Here is an 18,898-nt window from a genome sequence, read left to right as displayed (position 1 = left end):
ACTTGCTATAAAACTCTGCCGTGCCTAGGAATGAGCAGACATCTTCCTTCCTTTTTGGCGTTGGTGCTACTTTAATGGCATTCACATTGGCACGTTTCGGTACGATCCCCCTTTCGCTGATCTCGTGGCCTAAGTATGTTACTGATCCCACTCCAAATTTGCATTTGCCCCATTCCGTAGTGAGGCCGTTTTGTGCTAGTATGGTCAGGACTGCATGTAATTTGGCATCATGATCATCATTATTTGATTTGCCCATGACGAGGATGTCGTCCTGGAAGTACTGCAGCCTTACACTTATTTAAACAATCTGTGCATCAGCTTTTGGAACACTGCGGCAGCAGATGCAAGCCCGAACGGCATCCATAGGAATTTGTAACATCCGAAAGGTGTAATGAACGATGTAAGGTGATTGCACGAAGGATGCAGGGCGATTTGATGGTACGTGGATGTGAGGTCCACTGTGGAGAACCACTTTACTCCTTTAGTTTTTGCTAACATCTCGTTTATCCGGGGCAGCTGGAACTTGTCCACTATAATGTTCTTATTGAGTTCCCTCAAATCCACACACAGACGTACCTTCCCATTGGGTTTCTGTGCTCCCACCAACGGTGCGAGCCATTCAGCACTTTCTATGGCTTCTATGACTCTGTTTTTTTCCAATCTTTGGAGCTCTTCCTGTACTGCTTCTCTGCTCCTGAAGGGAATATTGCGCACCTTGTGGCTCACTGGTTGCACTCCTGCCTTCAAGCATATTCTATGTGTGAATTTCGTCATCCGGCCGATCGTTCCCTTGAAGACTTCTGGGTACTCTTTTTTCCACGCCTCTTCTTCATATGCCTGTGCTGTGTCTGTCATCATCACTTGGTGGTTCCTCCCGGGTTGAGCTGGATCCCCAGAGCTCCTTGGTGTATCCATCCTAGGACTGAAGGTCCCTTCTCAGCAACATAGAGCTTCCCTTCAGCTGCTCTTCCTCTGAACTCGAACTTGAGGGTGCAGTAACCCACCATTGGTATGGGTTCTCCGGTATACGTGACAGGGTGTATGTCTGTTGGAAGTAAGTTCCTGCGCGTCGGTGGTTCAAAGTCTCTGTCCCACACTGTTCGCTGTACAATGGTATATGGGGAGCCTGAATCTGCCACTATGTTGATCGGCACACCTCCTATTTCCATTTGTAACACCAGTTTTCTTGATCTTGTGTAGTTTACTCTCAGAACTTGGTCATCTACACACGAGACTTCATCCTCTTCCTCTTCTCCTTCCGGTGCCTCTTCCTCTCTGTCTGTCTCTTGGGCTACATACTTGTAGTGTCCCGCTCCTTCGTTGCCAATTTTATACCGGACCGCTTGTAATAACACGCGGACACGTTAGGGTTTGTTTAAAGTTCACGGCATCTCCCGGTGGCCGCCGCACGTTCCCAGCATTCCCTGGCGCACGCTCTGAGACACTAGAGCGCGTCGCCGCACTACGCATGCTACAATACCTGTTAACTTCATCCAGAGAAATGCATTCCCATTCCTGACACAAACATTCCAGAGTTATAGGGCAAGTAGGAAGTCCGTATCCAATATAAATGTACCATGGGAACGTAGGTACGTACACTCAAAATGCTTCCACCATGTCCAATACAAATAAGCATTTGCAATGCAATAGGTCTCGTATTTACGCGAGTTTAAGCGATTGGCATTGTAAATGACAATGCGTTTTATTTATGTTTCAAAAACAAGTAAAAGGAATTGTCATTTACAATGCCAATTGCTCAAACTCCCGTAAATGCGAAGCCGGTTGCATTGCAAATGCTTGTTGTTGTTGTATTAGAACCCCGAGAGTTTTGTCTAGACTCATAGACGTGCAGGGGTGTGTTTCTTGTCTTGACGTCTGTGCTGTGGGCGGGATTAGGGGAAAGGGAGGAACGATTCGCTGGTCGCCGAAAGTGACGTTATCAGAGTGCGCAGGGCACGTGTGTTTACTGGGGCAAACGGAGATGCCGAAGGAAGGCCGTAGCCGGGGTCGAGGAGGCTCGCGGGCCGGCGCCGCCGTGCGCGGCCCAGGCCTAGACCTCGCCCAGCAGATACTGCAGGCCGAGGCTCCGCGTGAACCGCGCGCCGGCCGTTGGGCCCAGCCCTCTGGTCCCGAGGAGAGCTACGTGGATGACAAACTGAGTGGACGCATCCTGCGCCAGGCTAGGGCGCAGCAGAGAGAGCTAGAGGAGGAACATGGCCCGGGAACAGGCACCCCAGCGAGAAGAAGCACAGTGCTGGGTATGTTATTTTAATATGGGAGCTACTTCTTAGGCAGAACAAGTGTCGGGTAAAAAGGAATGAGGAGATAATAGGGCTTATAGAGGTATGGCAGAGCTGAACATGTGTTGCAGATTTAAGTTCTACCTTGAAGCCAGACCAGAGGAGGATCAGGGGCCAGAGGGCTGAATATGTGATAAGGAGATAACTCGTCCACTGTCGTCAATTGAGCGTCCCCATTCTTCAAGGATTCTTACAGTGCATGACATGTTTCATTGTAGGAGTGTAGTTGTGCATTATTGCTGTAGTACGTAAGTTGCTTAGCAAGGGCTTTAATTCGGAAGAGAATGTGGCGTTACCGCCAGAGCTGCCAGCTTTCTGGAGAACGAGGTTCGACTCTCGGAGCCGGGCCAGTACCCTGTGATTCTGGGCAAATCACTTACTTAATCTACAAGCTGAGGAGCGCAAAGTTTAGAAAATATAAAGAAACTTTTTCGAATTCTCAAAGTTTCTATATTATTTATAATGGAACATATGACAGCAAAAACGTCTACAGATTTTTTTCAGATTGTTTTTCCATCGTCTTTATTCACAAAGTCTTCAAGTGTTTAGATAAAACTGGATGCCATACACATGTCTGTCCAAAACAATCAGGCTATTTGTTTTGGGCATGCCATCCTGTTTTATCTAAACACTTGTTCCATTATAAATAATATATCATCTTTGATAGTTAGAAAAAATCTCTTTAGATTTTCTAAACTTTGTGCTCCTCAACTTGTGGAGTTGTATGTATTGATTTTATTTGGTTTTTTTCTTCGGTTGACCTAAAGAGTGAGCCCAACTCAGACATTTGGGACAGACAGTGTACAGGCGAAGTTTAAACCATAACTGTTTTGCTGCTGTGATATAAATCGCCTAATCTCCCTGTGATTAATAAACTAATGTGACCTTGTGTAATATAACTAGTGCTCATGTAACTAGTGCTCATGTAAAGTGCACACGTATCTTAGGTTGAGTTTGTGCTGTGAACTAAGAGAAGAAAGGGTGGGTATCCTAAGAGATGTGGTCAAGAAGCTAGGAATCCTGTTGGAGAGGGCGTCATTTAAATCATGTTAACTAAAGTCCTTTGGCTCGGTCAAGTTGTATCCTGACCACTCTTTGGGCACCTCTCTGAGTTTTGTTATTGCGTTCAAATATATAACCAAAAAAATAACCATGCTTCTAAAAAAAACCAAAAACAATTCTATTGGTTTTGCTAAGGCTTGTTCCTAGCAAATAAATGCATAAACCATGTTTTTTTTTTTAATTAGAAGTGAAAATCTTTCAGTTCGGGAAATATGAAACTGAATTAAAAATGTCTCTGCATTGGACTAGTGAGCTTTGAAGTTCCTCACAACTTCAATCTCTTGCTCTGTTTCACAGCTGTCATCATTGTCTTTTCACTGTAGACTTCTTCATGTTTTTTGTCTCGGCTAGACAGCGTATGCGCTGTCTCAAAGAGACACGTGTTATATATGTAGTCTGCCCATTTCCTACCATTGGTAAACTTCAGTGTCGCTCTTTTATTTGAAGCAATTCTTCATTCAGGCGTCATGTCCTCTTCTTGTGTTTGGCACTCTCATAGTGCATGGACCAAATACATGTCTCCTTACACTATTTTGACAGCACATGTTTTTCTCATTGTTGCTTGCCCATCTCCCCATACTTGCCTGCTTGACCTGTCCTCCCACTACCTCCCTTGTTGCTGTTTTCTTTTGTGGACAATCCAATGGTATTTATCTTTCCTCCCATATTGCCATAGTGCTAACACCAGCCAACGGCATTGGAGAGATTTCAGTGCTCATCAGTTACATTACACTGACATTCGTTTTTGTGGGCGTGGGGAGCACAAGTGATTTCCACAGAATCAAATTGTTCAACCAACCCCGAGATTCGAACCTGGTTCCCTTATCGGTAGCTCTGGCTGTTACGCCAAATCCTCGATTCACTTCAAAGTCCCTCAACTGTTTCTCACCATCACTTCCACATTTGTCCAGCAAGACCCTGTCAACACTGAACAAACAGATCTTGGCAATGCCTGAGTAATTGGCCTTGTTAATGTGAATTTCTTTTAGGCATGTTGTGTGGCAGAATACCTGCTACTCAGCATGGCTGATAGTCACTGAAAAAAGTTTTATGATGCTGCCAGCGCAGGCCATGTCGTAGCGCTTTGTTCTGTTAGAAGGGGCGAGACAATCAACTCAACATGGGGGACGAATGGACTTGGCGTCGGCTCAACATCTTTTGATTATGGGCTTTCAATAACTTTCAGACATGTTGAACAGCAGATGTGCTGCTAGACAACCTGGCTAAAAGACAGTCACATGACCGAGACCTGTTGGCATTCCATTGTTGTATTGTTACCTCCACTTAATTACCCCAGATCTAAAACCTACACATTCACCTGCAAACATTGCATTATCTTTTCCTTCTTCACTGTCCATATTTCAGCAGCAGTGTAGCTCCATACGCTTTCGATTCCTATCACTTGGTGCGCTCTGCAGAGAGGCTACGGATTGGATTTGCATGAAATCGGAACTCTTTTATGACCCACTAGCAAGCACTGTGAGAAACTCACAATGCCTTCATCCTCAACTCGAGTCTGTCCTTGATAAACACCCACCTACTTGAACTCGCCCAGACATCTAGTTGTGGTTCGGTTCACAGTAAGCACTTTACAAGAGTTGCATATTGTATGGAAAAGCCAAAGAGATGCATCTGGAAAAACAAATACTTTTTAGGGAATGCAAGATGAAGTATAACTTGAAATCTAAATGGGGGCTGCATATCTAACCTGGGCAACAAGGTGTTTAGTCACTTTTGAAAAATTGATCAGTATTTTGCGTGTTCAGTTAAGGGTATGAACATAGGGGCCTTTTAAGGGCCAGTTTAAAAAGAATTGGATCTGGTGTTAACCCAGACCTATTTGTTGATTTTACTAAAAGTAGACCTGAGAAGACACACTGCTTTAAAGCCCTCTGTTTAGCTACACCAGAGTTGAGTGGTGTTGCGGCATAAGGATGCATTGTCAAAGCGATTTGTGAGACAATTTGAAAATCTGTTTCAGTAGAATGCTTAACTGTCTCTCAAAGAATTGAATAACTATTATTAAAACTGTTTAGATCCTTTTTTCCAAACTTTGTCCCTCAAGGAAATTTGGTGAGAGTCTGCGCCCTGGAAAAGATATGCAAGCTCTTTTATTGAGATTGAAAGTTGTGGCCTCCAGCAGGCACATTCATTTACAACTCCCCAAGCTGCCCTACATGGATTGTAGAATGTTGCTGGCAGGATAACAGATCTTTCAGGAAGCAACTGTAGCTACCTTACTGTAAAGCGGTCAATGAGTTGCATTTGTATATTTATTAGCTAAGCTCTCTATCTACAGCAGGTACATCAACCGGAGTAGGAATCCTATTGCCATTGTAAAGTGCATCCTGCAAGTTACTAGCTTATTTCTGCTACGAGAGCATTAACCCACCTGGCCATATTATACTAGTGTTAGATATTGTGATCTTCAAATTACACACAGCTTTGGCAGAAGTGCTCAGAACCCTATGTTACCATATTGTGCTGCAGCTTGAAACCTGCAACTTACACAGTTCTGAACAAAAATAATCTTAACTGACAGAGTTCAAATGTATCCTAGGCTTCTTACATACAGCAGTCAGTTGTCTCAGTGCTTGGTCTTCTTCCTTTGCTTGCATTACGTGTTTCTTCCCCTTATCCTTCCTTTACTGAGTCTCCCTCTCACAATCACAACCTACTTTTCCTTTCTCTTCTTATTCCATTGCTTACTTCCTATTTTCCCATTTCTCATCAGTGCACATCCACCCTTCTCTATCCCTTCCCCTCCTCATTCTTCACCCCTGCGAAAGAAGTGAATAGACCGCGCATGAACGGGAGGTGAGACTTGGGATAAGGGAGGGCAGGAGAAAGGAAGATCAGTCTTCCATTCTCCTGCCCTCCCTTATCCCATATCTCACCTCCCTTTCATGCGCTGCCTTTACTTTTCCCTCCATTTACAATGTCCTCGTCGGCTCCCTTGCTTATAGTATACCCTTTTTCTGTCGCTATCAATACTTGCATCAATCCCCTCTACCATTCACACACTTCCTCTTCTGTCCCTTCTTACCTTATTTCTCTCCCGTTCACACCCAGAACTTGCTTTACCCATCCCACTCATAGCCCCATTCCCCTCGTCATGTGTCCTACCCCATCCTCTAATCATCTATCATGTGCCACATTCTTTACCTTTGTGCAGTTGCCAGTGCCCTATCCTTCAATCCACCATTGTAATCTGCAGACCCATGGTGCATGTTACCATCTGTCTCCTACCCAAGCTGTGGCTTGGAAAAGTAGATGTGGAGCAGTGACTGGTGGACTGGGGAAAGGGAAGTAGTTGGTTATTTACCTCGTACATCATGACCAACCTAATTTCAACATTTCATGTCTGAGCTAGACTTCTCTATGGGGTCCCGATGCACAGTTTGCTTTATAATTCCTGGTCTGGAAATGTCTCGTCTTCCTATTTTATTTACATTTTGAGCGACGGGGCCACCCTCTTCTCGCATGCATGTCCTAGACAAATGTAGTGGGTGTTGCTTGAAAAAAGAATCCTGGAATAACAACTGCTGTACTTTTCTGCTGTATGTGCCCCTTTTCCCAGCATCAGCCCTAGGCTCCTTACTGTACATGGACCGGCCTTTGGGCTGACTTTAAGCTGGCTGAAGACTGGCGAGATGAATGCAGAGTTTGTAATCTCAGTGGCTCAAGAACCCCCACCCCCCCTGATATTTAGTGACCACAATGTAGGACCCGCATTAGATATCAATCCAACACCGTCTGCACCTTCCTATAGCACCATGATTTATAATCCCTGACCTTGATATATTAATCCATGGCTCCTGTTTCAGGTACTGGGGCGAAAGAAGATTCTGACTCAGATGATGAGTGGCCTTCGCTGGATAAAGCAGCAAATATGGATCAGGGGGATTACTGCGAGGACCTGCAGGTAAACCCCGAAGATGAGGCTGCCATTGAGATGTTCATGAACAAGAATCCACCTATCAGGTAAAGAGTAAAATATTTATTTTATGTGTGGTTCTCCATATTAAGCTAATACACTTCCAGATTCTGCCCATTGTCTTCTAAAGAGGATCATTGTAAATAAACCTGGGATTTCTGCCTCAGAACCAAATAATTCTTGAATGACCTTCGACACAGTGTTGCCAACAGGACATGGGCGCCTTAACTTCATTAGACCTGTCAGCAGCGTTCAATACTTCTGACAATGCCATCCTGCTCTCCAGATTACAAAAAACACCTGTGCTGTGACTGGTTGTCAGTATGCTGGTTTGAGCCATTTCTGACATGCTGCACACAAACCATTTTCCTTCCACATTTTAAGCTTGAGTCCAAGTCATCATCTTTAAGGTTCCCGCAGGGATCAGTATTGTCTGTTACTTTTTAACATCTATTTGATCCTCTATCTGGTCCATAGACATGAGCCCCTATCATACATATAGACAATTGTGTGGGTCAGCAAAGTCTCACTGGAACTCGGCAGACAACTGTGAGGGTGAGATACTCGGCCATTGTTGGCTGGTGAAAAAATAAAATAGACCATGAGGTGTAAAACAGAAAATGACTAACAAAGAGTTTAAATTAAAATACTAAAGTATGCAAAACGTCTAAAGGAGTTTTTGCTAGTTTTGGAGGAAGGAAAGGGGTTCAGCACATAAGGTGGCAACTGGATGCTTGAATTTCCTTTCATGTTGAAATCATTTTTTACTAAAGAGCACTGTAAACCAGTGGTCGAAGTGGGGGAAAAAAAAGTAGGGGAACTGTGGGTGGAGAATCAGGGGGCGGGAATAACCGAAGATTGAATCAGTGGGCGGAGTCAGGGGTGTGGCTAGAAATAACAAACCATACCAATTTTTAGTACGTTTAACATTTCACTGACCAGTTACAGCTTATAACGTTATTTAATTAAAACAATGGATAAACATGTTTATTTGAGGTTTAATTCAGGAAAAAGCAAACACTCGTAGGGAATACAGGTGTATGTAAAGCATGTGAAATATAAGCAGGAACAACATGTTACCTTAATGCTTTTACTCTCCTTGTTCAGAAATCCATGATTAATTTTTGTCTCAAACATTGAGGTCATGAATACAGGGCTCCTCCTGTACACGTGTGTTAAGCAGGGCTCAGAAGAGAAAGGGACTCTTCAGGAGAATCTAAACTCACGGAAACCCACAAAGGCTCCTTCATATTCATGTCAGCCAGCTAGCTGCTCAATCATAATATAGCAAAAAGAACAAAAGGTGGACAGAATGCAGACCAATATCATATATTCACCCCAGTACAGAGATCAGGGCCTAAATCCATTGTTTCTTTGCTCATCATGCCATTCCAGTTTGGACCCAGCCATATGCAAATCAGTCTTGATCCTGCGCCCAATGGGAACAGTCCAGCCCGAACTGCCAGGCTATATGTATTCAAGTGTCCTTTCATTCGGGAAGTGAACACAAAGCAGTACCCACTGAACTATGCACATAACATATTGCTCGTTGATATGCCTGGTACATGTTCTTTGCAGCAGGCATATTACCCCTCTGCGCTACCTTAGATGAGTAAAAAAGCCACTAGACAAAACATGCTCCCATCTCTCTCCAGCAGGTACATTGATCACCAACGTTATCTTGGCACTTGTATTGTTGACCGAAACCTGCTGAATATACAAAGAACTTTGCAGTGTTTTTAAAACTCCTGCACTTGTACAAAACCGGTCCCCCCCAAACTACACTGGCCCCCTACCCTTCCAGTCGCCCTGGGAAACGCCTCCTCCTGCCCTTTCACTGCTCCTGTTCAGTGAGTACTCCTGCTCATGCTCATGCTCGATCAACTCTCCTGCTTCATCAATTCCCCTGCCCCGTCACTTCTCCTGGCCCGTTCACTGCTCCTGCCCCGTTCACTGCTCCTGCCCCGTTTGCCGCTCCTGCCCGGTTACCACTCCTGCTCATGCCTAATCACCAATCCTGCCCCGTCGCCTCTCCTGCCCCGTCGCCTCTCCTGCCCCGTCGCCTCTCCTGCCCCGTCGCCTCTCCTGCCCATCACATCCCCTGCCTGTCATGTCATCTGCCTGTCATGTCCCCTGCCCTGTCGCCTCTCCTGCCCCATCACTTCTCCTGCCCCGTCACTGCTCTTGCATGCAAATCCTACATTGACAATTCTTGGTAAGTTGCACTACTACTGCTGAAAAGGCCAATGGAGGTACCAAAGGGTGAGGTGGACTGGCCTCAAGGGTCTTGTGACCTCAATGGGACCTCAATGTCATTGTCGCTCTAGGGATTGCTTCTTCGTATACCTGCCCGCAAGACTTGAGGTGAACTTCAGTATGGATCGTGGTGGACAGGCCTTCAAGGTTAAGCATACTTGCCACCGCAAGGGTCCACCTGCTGGTGCTAAGACACTGAGGGTTTCTAAGGTTTATCGGGCCTTCTAAGGTGTATCATGGGAATGTGCTCTTTCAAGAGTGTGGGCTGGTGGACTGGTCATGAAGGCTGAACCTGATTCTCCAGTTCAAAATTCTGCAGCTCTGGTCAGAGTGCCACATCCTCTCCCCTACTGAACACCATACTGCCCCCTGAGAGAAACTAGCACTACCTTCAGCTACAACCTAATTGCTGTGACTCAATTCAAATTATGCACTAGACAAGACTAATATGCTGCCTGAAAAAAAAGTTATGACATCCTGGAAAAAGCAAACACTCATAAGGAATGCAAGGATAAGTAAAGCATGTGAAACGTAAGCAGAAACAACATGGTTACCTGAACGCTTTTAAACTCATTATTCAGTCATCAGTGAGTGTTTGTGCCTGAAAAGTTCAGGACATGACTACAAGACCCGGAAGGGACCTATTTCATTGTCCATTGCTTTTAGTCTTACAAAACTTCAGCAGTTTGCTTTAAAAAGACCACATCCCTGAACACACAGCAGCGGTACACATTTTAAAATATAAAATAATTAAAACAGTTGAAAAAGAGCACATTAAACGATTCCCACTCCACCCATCAACCAGGTATTGCAGCCCCTCTAGGAATAGTGCCCTTACCCACCCTGGGAAAACAATGTTGTTCAAAGAAAGACGAGAAATAGAAAGTAGTCCATCACTGGCAAACTCTGTAAAGTGGCGCTAATGTGCGTGGGTGTAATTAACACCAATGTGGCCTGTCTGTGACGAGTCTTTATTGCTTTAATACGTTATTTCATTATTTTTCGTAGTTTTATACTTTTTTCTCTTCGTTCTGAGATTGTCCTTTGGAGTAGAAAGAGGTCAGAAAATAATGACATTTCTATCCTGTGTTTCGTTCTTTTTTGAACCATTTGACAGGGGAACAAATAAAGGAAAGGATGGCAAGAGGTGGTAAGTGCTGTCTCTTAAAAAAATCACGTGAGGAGTAGCGAGACGGAAAGAGAGGTAGGAATAAAGAGAGAAAGAGGAGGAGGGCAGCTGCCAGAGGCAGAGCAGGGGAAATTGACACTTCTCTGTGCAGGAAGGAAAAGAGACAGTTTTTTTCCTTTTCTGCCTGTCTCAGAAATGGCCTCACTGCAGCATGCATAATAAAGGGCAGAGGGCGAACCTTACTACAGCATATCAAAGGGCAGAGGGCGGGTGGCCTGAGGCCTCTGAGACTGAAGGCAGATCACAGGTAAAGTTCAGGGCCATTAACGTTAATGGTAGCGCTTTCGTGCGCTAATGGCACTGACAATCACAAAAGGGAGAGGGGAAGTTCTTTTGTCCGCTCGTCCCCCCCCTCCCTTGTCCCCCGTGTTCCCCCCCACTGCAAAATCTGAAGGGGATATGTCCCTGCGTCCCCCACACTTCCTACGCCCATGGGAGGGACTGCTTCTGTGCGAGCTCAGGGAGGGGCTGCTGCAGCCTCTGTAGTTCAACAGAGAAGTGCGAGCAGCCCCTGCAAGATGGGGGGGAAAAAAAAGTTCTCGTTTTAATTAGGACTATTCTTGCCGTCCCGGGATGCTTTTTTTAAAGTAAGAAGTAGGGGAACGGACTGAATTAATTTTTAGAAGTAGGGGCACGCCGTGCCCTTCCGTCCCCGCCCACTTCTACCACTGCTGTAAACAGATTCAAATTGAGGAAGAAATCCCCGTCATTCCCCGGTGTTAAAATCAATGACACTGCATCACAAAATATTACGCTAAACGCTGTTAAGCATTTAACTCTATGGTAAGTGGCCATAAGGGGCCCCCATTCTTGATTACTTTTGCAGACCATTCTCGTTGGGCCGTCACACTTGCACCTTTGCTCCCTACCTGGATCTTCAGTTTTCAACAACTTCACAAAGGAAGGATTATGCTGCTGCAAACTGAACAGTCTAAGTGTTTCCCCACCTGCTACCAGGCAGGGAATCGGACTCCATTGTCAAGTTTGCTTTTTATACTGAAACCAGTTTATGCAGAATCTTGTTGAGAGCCACTATCTTTCTCTTATGGCCCTCCATATTATTTCTGGTGGAAGACTCGAATACCTCCGACTCACTTAAGTATCGCCTACTAAACATTGTATGCGCTGTCTGTTGCATGACATATTGTTACCTTACAGTGGGCTTAGACCCTACTATGGATTACCATTGGTTGTCATTAGTTACTCGTTTATATGCTTCTTATTCGTCAGTTTCTTTGGGTTTTGCTTCGTCTTTTGTTTGCAACTCCCCTGGAGTATGAACACATTACTTGGCCTTCCACTGCTTGCTTTTCATGAACTACTTTTTTCTTTTTGTTTATGCTGTCCATGAGACTACAAGTTTTCCAGCTGTTCCCTGTGTACTTCTCCCCTGCCCCACTCCATGTTTCTCTCACCTCTGTGCTTCTCCCTCCAGCTCCGCTCTGCTCTGTTCCCTCCGTGTTTGCCTCTGCCTCCACCTGTGTCAAATCTGCCACCCCTTCGTGTTGCTTCAGCCCCTTCATACCTTGTTGCTTTCTAACATCTTAAAAAAAAACGAAACTGTCCCCCCCCCCCCCAATTTTAGGTCTTGCCTAGGCAGCGCTTGCACTGTCTCTTTGAGACATGCTATATTCAGGGTATGGGCATAAAGCTCCGCCCACTTTCCGCTCATCTTTTTAATTAGCTCTTTTCCCTGTCCTTTTAAATGGTGGCTTTTTGTTGGACAATAGGCTTAGTAGTCCCTCCTTAGTACCGCCTTGTCTCTTCTTGTATCCTCCTGTGAGGACACCCCGTTACATGTGTTACTCCCTAGATTTTAATTACAGTCTCAGAGCACTATTTTCTTAAAGGGCTTCAGGCAGGACACACACTTGGTCCTATGCAAGTCGTTACTTTACTCACTAGCAGATCTCGCATTTATATAAGACCTATGAATTTCCCATCATCAACTCCACACCTAATCCGGAATTAATATAATATTTTTGTCACATTTCAAAGCTACTAATTGTATATATGGACATAGCTATTAGAATTACTCGTAGTACAGTCTTGCATGCAATGCATTATGGGTAGGGTGGATTTACTATATCTTCTCCAGGGTGCAGTACCATATGTGGCCAAAAGAAATCCCAGGACCTCTTTTGGCCACATAAGGTACTGCGCCGTTTAAACAAAATGATTCCTGCTGTACAGATGCAAACAAAAAGCGTTGATTAAGGAATCGGACAAGATTCTTCGAGGTTTGATCTAGCTCCTTCTGGAGATCCATGTACTCTGGCACAACTGACAGTTACTGTATATAGTAGGAACTGCACCCATCCCAGAAGAGGACATCGAGACGGCCCTAAGAAATTGGAGGGTCTCGGAAATGATGAATTCAATCATTCACTGACTTGGTAACCCGATCAAACCTCTGATAATTCATATGTCCTGATGAGAACCGCTAAAAAGTCTTTCACTTCTTTACCACCTCTGTATGTACAATACGTTATGAATATTTAATGACACTTTTGTATTATATTTGTAAGTGACTACCTTGCTTAAGTGATGGCACATCACTAAGCTATTGTATGGCATTTTGTAAACCAATGCTTAATGTTCTTACAAAGAGTAAAATTAAAAGACATGTCAGTTAGGCACCACTGTTATCATGGTTGCTAGTTCCTTGAAGAAACTCAGTTGAAAAAAAGCTGTTATCCCAGAGTCTCTACACATTAGGGGCAGCAAAAACAAAGGTTGCTCTATTTATGTCAAAGAGAAGTTTCTCTACTTACCTAGGGAATAAAACCAGACTCCTCTTATACTGTGATCAATGCTACAGGACCAGACAGGAAGGCATAATTATAATTCGTAGATTTATATAGCGCGGCTTATCTCTTTTCTACTACAGGCGGACGCTGGCTGATATCATCATGGAGAAGATAACAGAAAAGCAAACTGAGGTAGAAACGGTCATGTCAGAGGTGTCCGGTCGGCCAATGCCACAGCTGGACCCCAGGATACTAGAGGTGTACAAATGTGTAAAGGAGGTAATAAACTCGAATACTGGGAGAGAGTGGCTCTTGGTCAAGAGTTTTTCAGTTGACTGTGTGACATTTGATACAGGCGGCTAGTAGCATTGTAGTGGTTGAGGCCCAAGTCCTCTTAACCTCTCTTGGGCCACCCTCTTGTCCAGCTATGCCTTTAAGCCATCTGCACCTGACTTTTCCCTTGGTGGCTGTCATAGAAGATCTGCTCATGGAAGAACATGTGATCTTTTGGTTTCATAAATAGAAAGCCATGTTTTGTTTTCTATAGGAACATAGTGTGTTATGAAGATTCGTAGAGCGCAGTTTCACCTGGCAGGGTATCCTGGCGACGAGTAGGTGAGAATGTAAGCACACCTACGGCTTAGTGGGACTACTCGAAAAAATAGGTCTTCAGCTTCTTGCAGAATTCAAGAAGTGAAGAGGCTGTTATGTGTAGCTGCAGGTTGTTTCACTCTTTAGGAGCGATGGAGGAGAAGGCTCAAGGAACATAGTGTGGGTGCTTTGTAATTCAAAGTTTGAGAGCAAGGTCTCATATAAGAGATGGGGTGTGCCAAAATGTGGTGGGGAGCAGTACTAATGCAAGTACAAAAAAACAACCTGAAGAAAGTTGGAGCTTGAACAATGAAAGAAAATTACAACGGTAGAGTGTAAATTGAGGCAAGCAGAAGCTGCAACTTAGTCTTTGACCTGTTTTCTTCAACTGCATTGTTACTAGGGACTCTTAGCAATAGGTAGTGTGGTTTAAATGTTTTTATATACATGCTGTTACAGTCCATCTTATTCTAGAATTGGACTTCTTGGGCAATGTTTTCCCAATTGCATTTGGCTGGATACTCTCGCATTACTAGCCATTGCTTCTAGGTCAGTTTCTAGTCATAAGTGTCTTGTGATTGTTTGCATTTTTTCTATCGCGATACTGTGGGGGTTCTGGTTCCAGATTTTTTTTCCCCCACTTGTAGCCACGTCATACTGGGGACCAGGTTGGTGGGGAAACACCTTTTCATACTGGTTGGGATGTGCCGCTATCTTCTTGCTGAAAATGTATTCCTTTCCCCTTCGGTAATGGAAAGTGCCTCTTCTGCAAATGCCAGATCATATTTTGCTTTCACCTTCGGTAATGTAAGGCCTTTTTCTGCAGGTGCTTTCAAAGTACAGGAGTGGGAAACTCCCCAAAGCCTTCAAGATAGTGCCTGCTCTATCCAACTGGGAACAAATTTTGTACATCATGGAGCCAGAAACATGGACGGCTTCAGCGATGTATCAGGCCACTAGGTGAGTATAAAGGTGTGTTACAGTATGTCTTTTTATAGTTGCTTATTTGGGTACTGGAAGTAGAGAGGCGAACATATTGCTGCTAGTATCAGTATTTAATGTTGAATTTTAAGGAGTTTTCCACTCTAATAATGCCATCTACCCCGGTATGAAAGCATGTATAATTTATGCATACTCTGATATCTGACCCACAAGTTTACCCTAAGCTAGCTCTTAATAGTTGAGGCAAAACCTAAGCCAATTGACATGTAGGTGTAACAACCTCCAACCCCCACCTATTTCTCCTCTAAACATAGAAGTGGTGATTCTTGGCATACCTTCCGTGACACTTTTTCCCCTAAAGTCCTTTCCTGGTCCTCCTAATACTTGCACATTTTTACATTTCGTTTGTTTCTCCAACACAGAAATGAACCGGGAGCTTCCTTTCGAAGTATAGTTTAGTAACCTGTATAATACTCAAACAAAAGTCTAGAAATCCTCTTTTATAATGTACACAATATTATCTTTGCTGCTTTCTTTTAGGATTTTCTCTTCAAACCTGAAGGAGAAGATGGCCCAGCGATTTTATAATTTGGTCCTGCTCCCCCGAGTGCGGGATGACATTGCAGAGTACAAACGCCTCAACTTCCACCTATATATGGCCCTCAAGAAGGCACTTTTCAAGCCTGGTGCTTGGTTCAAAGGTTTGTTCATGTGAAACCCTGCTTCTGAAGTAGTACTGTTGAACATAGTACCCAGTGACTGGTTTTCACACATCTAGCACACTTCATTAGTGGCCCTTTTACATGTCCTAGTATTGTTGTTTGAAAGAAACATGAAATGAATCTATAGTGCAAATTGATTAAAATCTAAACTTCTGAGCTGAAACTAATGTTGTATGGACAGAAGACCTGCTGCTGCAGTTTTGGTGTTGAACATCCATACCAATTATATTAAATAGTGCACAGACACTCTCTTGTTTTTTCTTAAAAAAAAAAATCTTTATTCGCATCTTATTGTTCTAAAAGTCTTTTCTTCCTGTCCAACGCATTTTGGCCCTTAACAGAGACTTCTTCAGGGCTTAGTATAATGTTGGTATGCGTATCAGCTGAAGAGACAGAGATCCTCGCCTCTTGCCAGATACGGGCTCAGATGCCTGCATATGCTTGGACACGACTTGCTGCCGACAGTTCTGAAGAGGGAACAGTGGAATTTTGACATTTAAATATAAGATATTCCTATATTATTAGGCCTAGACACAGATCGCACAAGAGGACATGGTCATTTTGAAAGTTCAAAGAATGCTACAAATCTTGCTAACTCACTGAGTCTCTTTGGCTGATACATATGCCAACATTATACTAAGCCCTGAAGAAGTTTCAGTTAAGGTACGAAACACGTTGGCTACAGGGAAGAAAAGATTTTAAAAGAAAACTAGAAGATGTGAATAAAGATGTTTTTATTTAATTTATTTTGTAATGTCCATATATTTAACTAGATGAATTGTGGGTGCTGACCATCTTTGTAGTTTACTTTATGGAGCTGTGTTCCTGTGTGGAAGATTTGGAGGTAGATCTTCCAGATCGATGCACCACTAGCTTTAACTAAAAACCTTACTCCAAGTGTTAAGTGTGCATTGATTGCTTCAGCCTTATTTTTGTAAATCACTCCTTTACAATTATGTTTCTGTTCGGGAAAATCGGAGAATGTAGTTTAGCCATGATTGTTCCATTAGTTAGTGACTGGTTTTATGGTTATGCTGTATGTTTTGTTTTTTTCTTCATTGTGTGTAGATGGACTGGTGGGGTGTACTGTTCTTTTGTAGATATTGTGGTAACATGAAACTTGAACCTAGTGGCTAAACTGCCAGGAAACAGTAGGGATAGATTATACTATGTTTAGTCGGTTAGACTGCAATGAATTTTACCAGTTCTTCTACGGTTTGTACACTCTGAAACTTCCAGTAGAGCTAACTGAGTTACTCTTTTCTTTTCCAGGTATTTTGATCCCCTTATGTGAGTCTGGCACCTGTTCCCTGAGAGAGGCTGTGATCGTGGGCAGCATCCTTACCAAGTGCTCTATCCCAGTCCTGCACTCTAGGTAATTACCATGGTTCTAGATATGTTATTGTCTCCTCCCCTTGAATGCCACTTATAAGTGACTGAATCTTCCTTCTACTCTTTTCACCCTTATTAATGGAATTGGCACCTTGGCCACCTTCAAAAATATCTCCCCTCCGAGAAACCGTACTCCTAATATACAATTGCATACAGGGTATGAAAGTACACACATGCAGTGGTAAGAACAGCATAGGCAGTATGTTGTATTTTTAGAGAGACTTGGTACAGGTGTAAAGCTACTTTGTTTGTGAACTGGCGTACAGACGTTTACTAGATACTGGTCTGGAGAGCTACTAAAATTATGTAATGAATCTTTCTCTTACATGTGCATATGTATTGAAGTTTCAGCAGTAGTTATGAAATTAGAGCAATTATTATTGAAAATGCCTTAAACATATATAGCTTATATCCAGGTTTGGTGGGCGTCTCTCACTTGTTGTTGTTTTGTAAATGTGGACATGGTTGGGTAGACAATCAAGAGCCAAGTTTATTTCGGTGTACATTGGTCCCCCAAACTGGTAGCAGGAATGATGGGGTCTGTATGCTAGTCGTAATGGCTATTTTCTCTCTCTCCACCCCCCCCCTCCTCAGTGCTGCCATGCTGAAGATTGCAGAGATGGAGTACAGTGGCGCCAACAGCATCTTCCTGCGGCTCCTCATAGATAAGAAGTATGCACTGCCCTTCCGTGTGGTTGATGCTTTGGTTTTCCACTTCGTGGCTTTCCGTTCAGACCAGCGGACGCTGCCTGTTCTTTGGCACCAGTGTCTCCTGACTTTTGTGCAGCGCTATAAGGAGGACTTGTCATCTGAGCAAAAGGAGGCGCTACTTGAACTACTACGAACACACACTCACCCAACGATCTCTTCTGAAGTGCGTCGTGAGCTGGTGAACTCTGCCTCGAGAGATACAGAAGGTGCCCAGCCCATGATGTTTGAGTGACCAAAGAACTATGTGCCTATCAGACTGCAAACTGATACATTATCTTCATGCTCTTTGGCGACTCAAGCCCTTGTTTGTGGTGGATTTGCTGACCCGACTGACCTTGATCTGACTACTACAGAGCTTTGACCTATACTCCTGTTGATATTTTGAGATAATAGCCGTTCTTGGGTTACAAAGTTGTGCCCCATCTGTGCGTGAGGTCATGCTAATGATTGTACCAGCAGAAGAGAGAGTCGTGGAATCTGTCTCATCTCATTGTACCAGTTTTGGTTTTGCACATTCGATGTATTCAGTTTTGCAAAACAACTTGTAAGATCTGTGGAAATGCGATGAGGCAATAAATGTTTGGACTGTTGGTGAGAATGGTGTTAAGCAGGACTGAATTCTTGAATTGTGTGAAAAAAACAGGTTGCGTGATGGGGGGCAGGAGGTTACGCTGGACAGGGATCCGTTTCTCACCTCCTCTTATATAGCCCTGCCTGATTTCTCTGGTATACCCTTGTGCAGCATACTCCTTTTTAGGTTTCGTCCTGATGTTGCAACTGCGTAGCAGTTGCAACGCTAGGACGAAATCTAATGTTATCTCAATAGTAGGGACTTGGAACCGCCCCTTCTTCCATTGGCTAGCTCCATAAATGGAGGCTAGCCATTGGAAGACACGGTTGTCCATCACTCTTTCCCGGTCAGAACGCGAATCGTGGGCGTTTCTGACTCTTTTTTTAAGTTCCGCCCTCTCCTCTTCCCATTGGCTGGAATTTTACCTTCCAGCCAATGGGAAGGGGAGAGCACGAAAAACACGCCCCCAGCTCTT

The 18,898-nt window shown here is 43.9% G+C and overlaps 1 protein-coding gene across 1 annotated transcript; it reads left to right on the top strand.

Moving 5' to 3' along the window:
• Positions 1-1,921: 1,921 nt before the first annotated feature.
• Positions 1,922-18,450, top strand: BYSL (bystin like). Its single transcript, XM_078644720.1, has 7 exons — positions 1,922-2,258; positions 7,190-7,346; positions 13,635-13,773; positions 14,912-15,045; positions 15,568-15,728; positions 17,022-17,124; positions 17,736-18,450. Exons 1-7 carry the CDS (start codon positions 1,982-1,984, stop codon positions 18,082-18,084), a joined length of 1,320 nt encoding a protein of 439 aa, XP_078500846.1. The 5' UTR covers positions 1,922-1,981; the 3' UTR covers positions 18,085-18,450.
• The last annotated feature ends 448 nt before the right edge of the window (positions 18,451-18,898 follow it).

This window comes from Lissotriton helveticus, chromosome 5_1 (assembly GCF_964261635.1).
Source record: "Lissotriton helveticus chromosome 5_1, aLisHel1.1, whole genome shotgun sequence".
Taxonomy (NCBI): Eukaryota; Metazoa; Chordata; class Amphibia; order Caudata; family Salamandridae; genus Lissotriton; species Lissotriton helveticus.
The sequence above is the reverse complement of the archived record's forward strand: the minus strand, read 5'-3'. Positions and strand labels throughout refer to the sequence as shown.

Bases quoted from the DNA above. Each gene is read 5' to 3' on its own strand.
- BYSL (XM_078644720.1), top strand. From the start codon at position 1,982: ATGCCGAAGGAAGGCCGTAGCCGGGGTCGAGGAGGCTCGCGGGCCGGC. The intron at 13,774-14,911 runs GTAATAAACTCG...CTTTTTCTGCAG, and splicing joins TGTACAAATGTGTAAAGGAG to GTGCTTTCAAAGTACAGGAG. The intron at 15,046-15,567 runs GTGAGTATAAAG...GCTTTCTTTTAG, and splicing joins GCGATGTATCAGGCCACTAG to GATTTTCTCTTCAAACCTGA.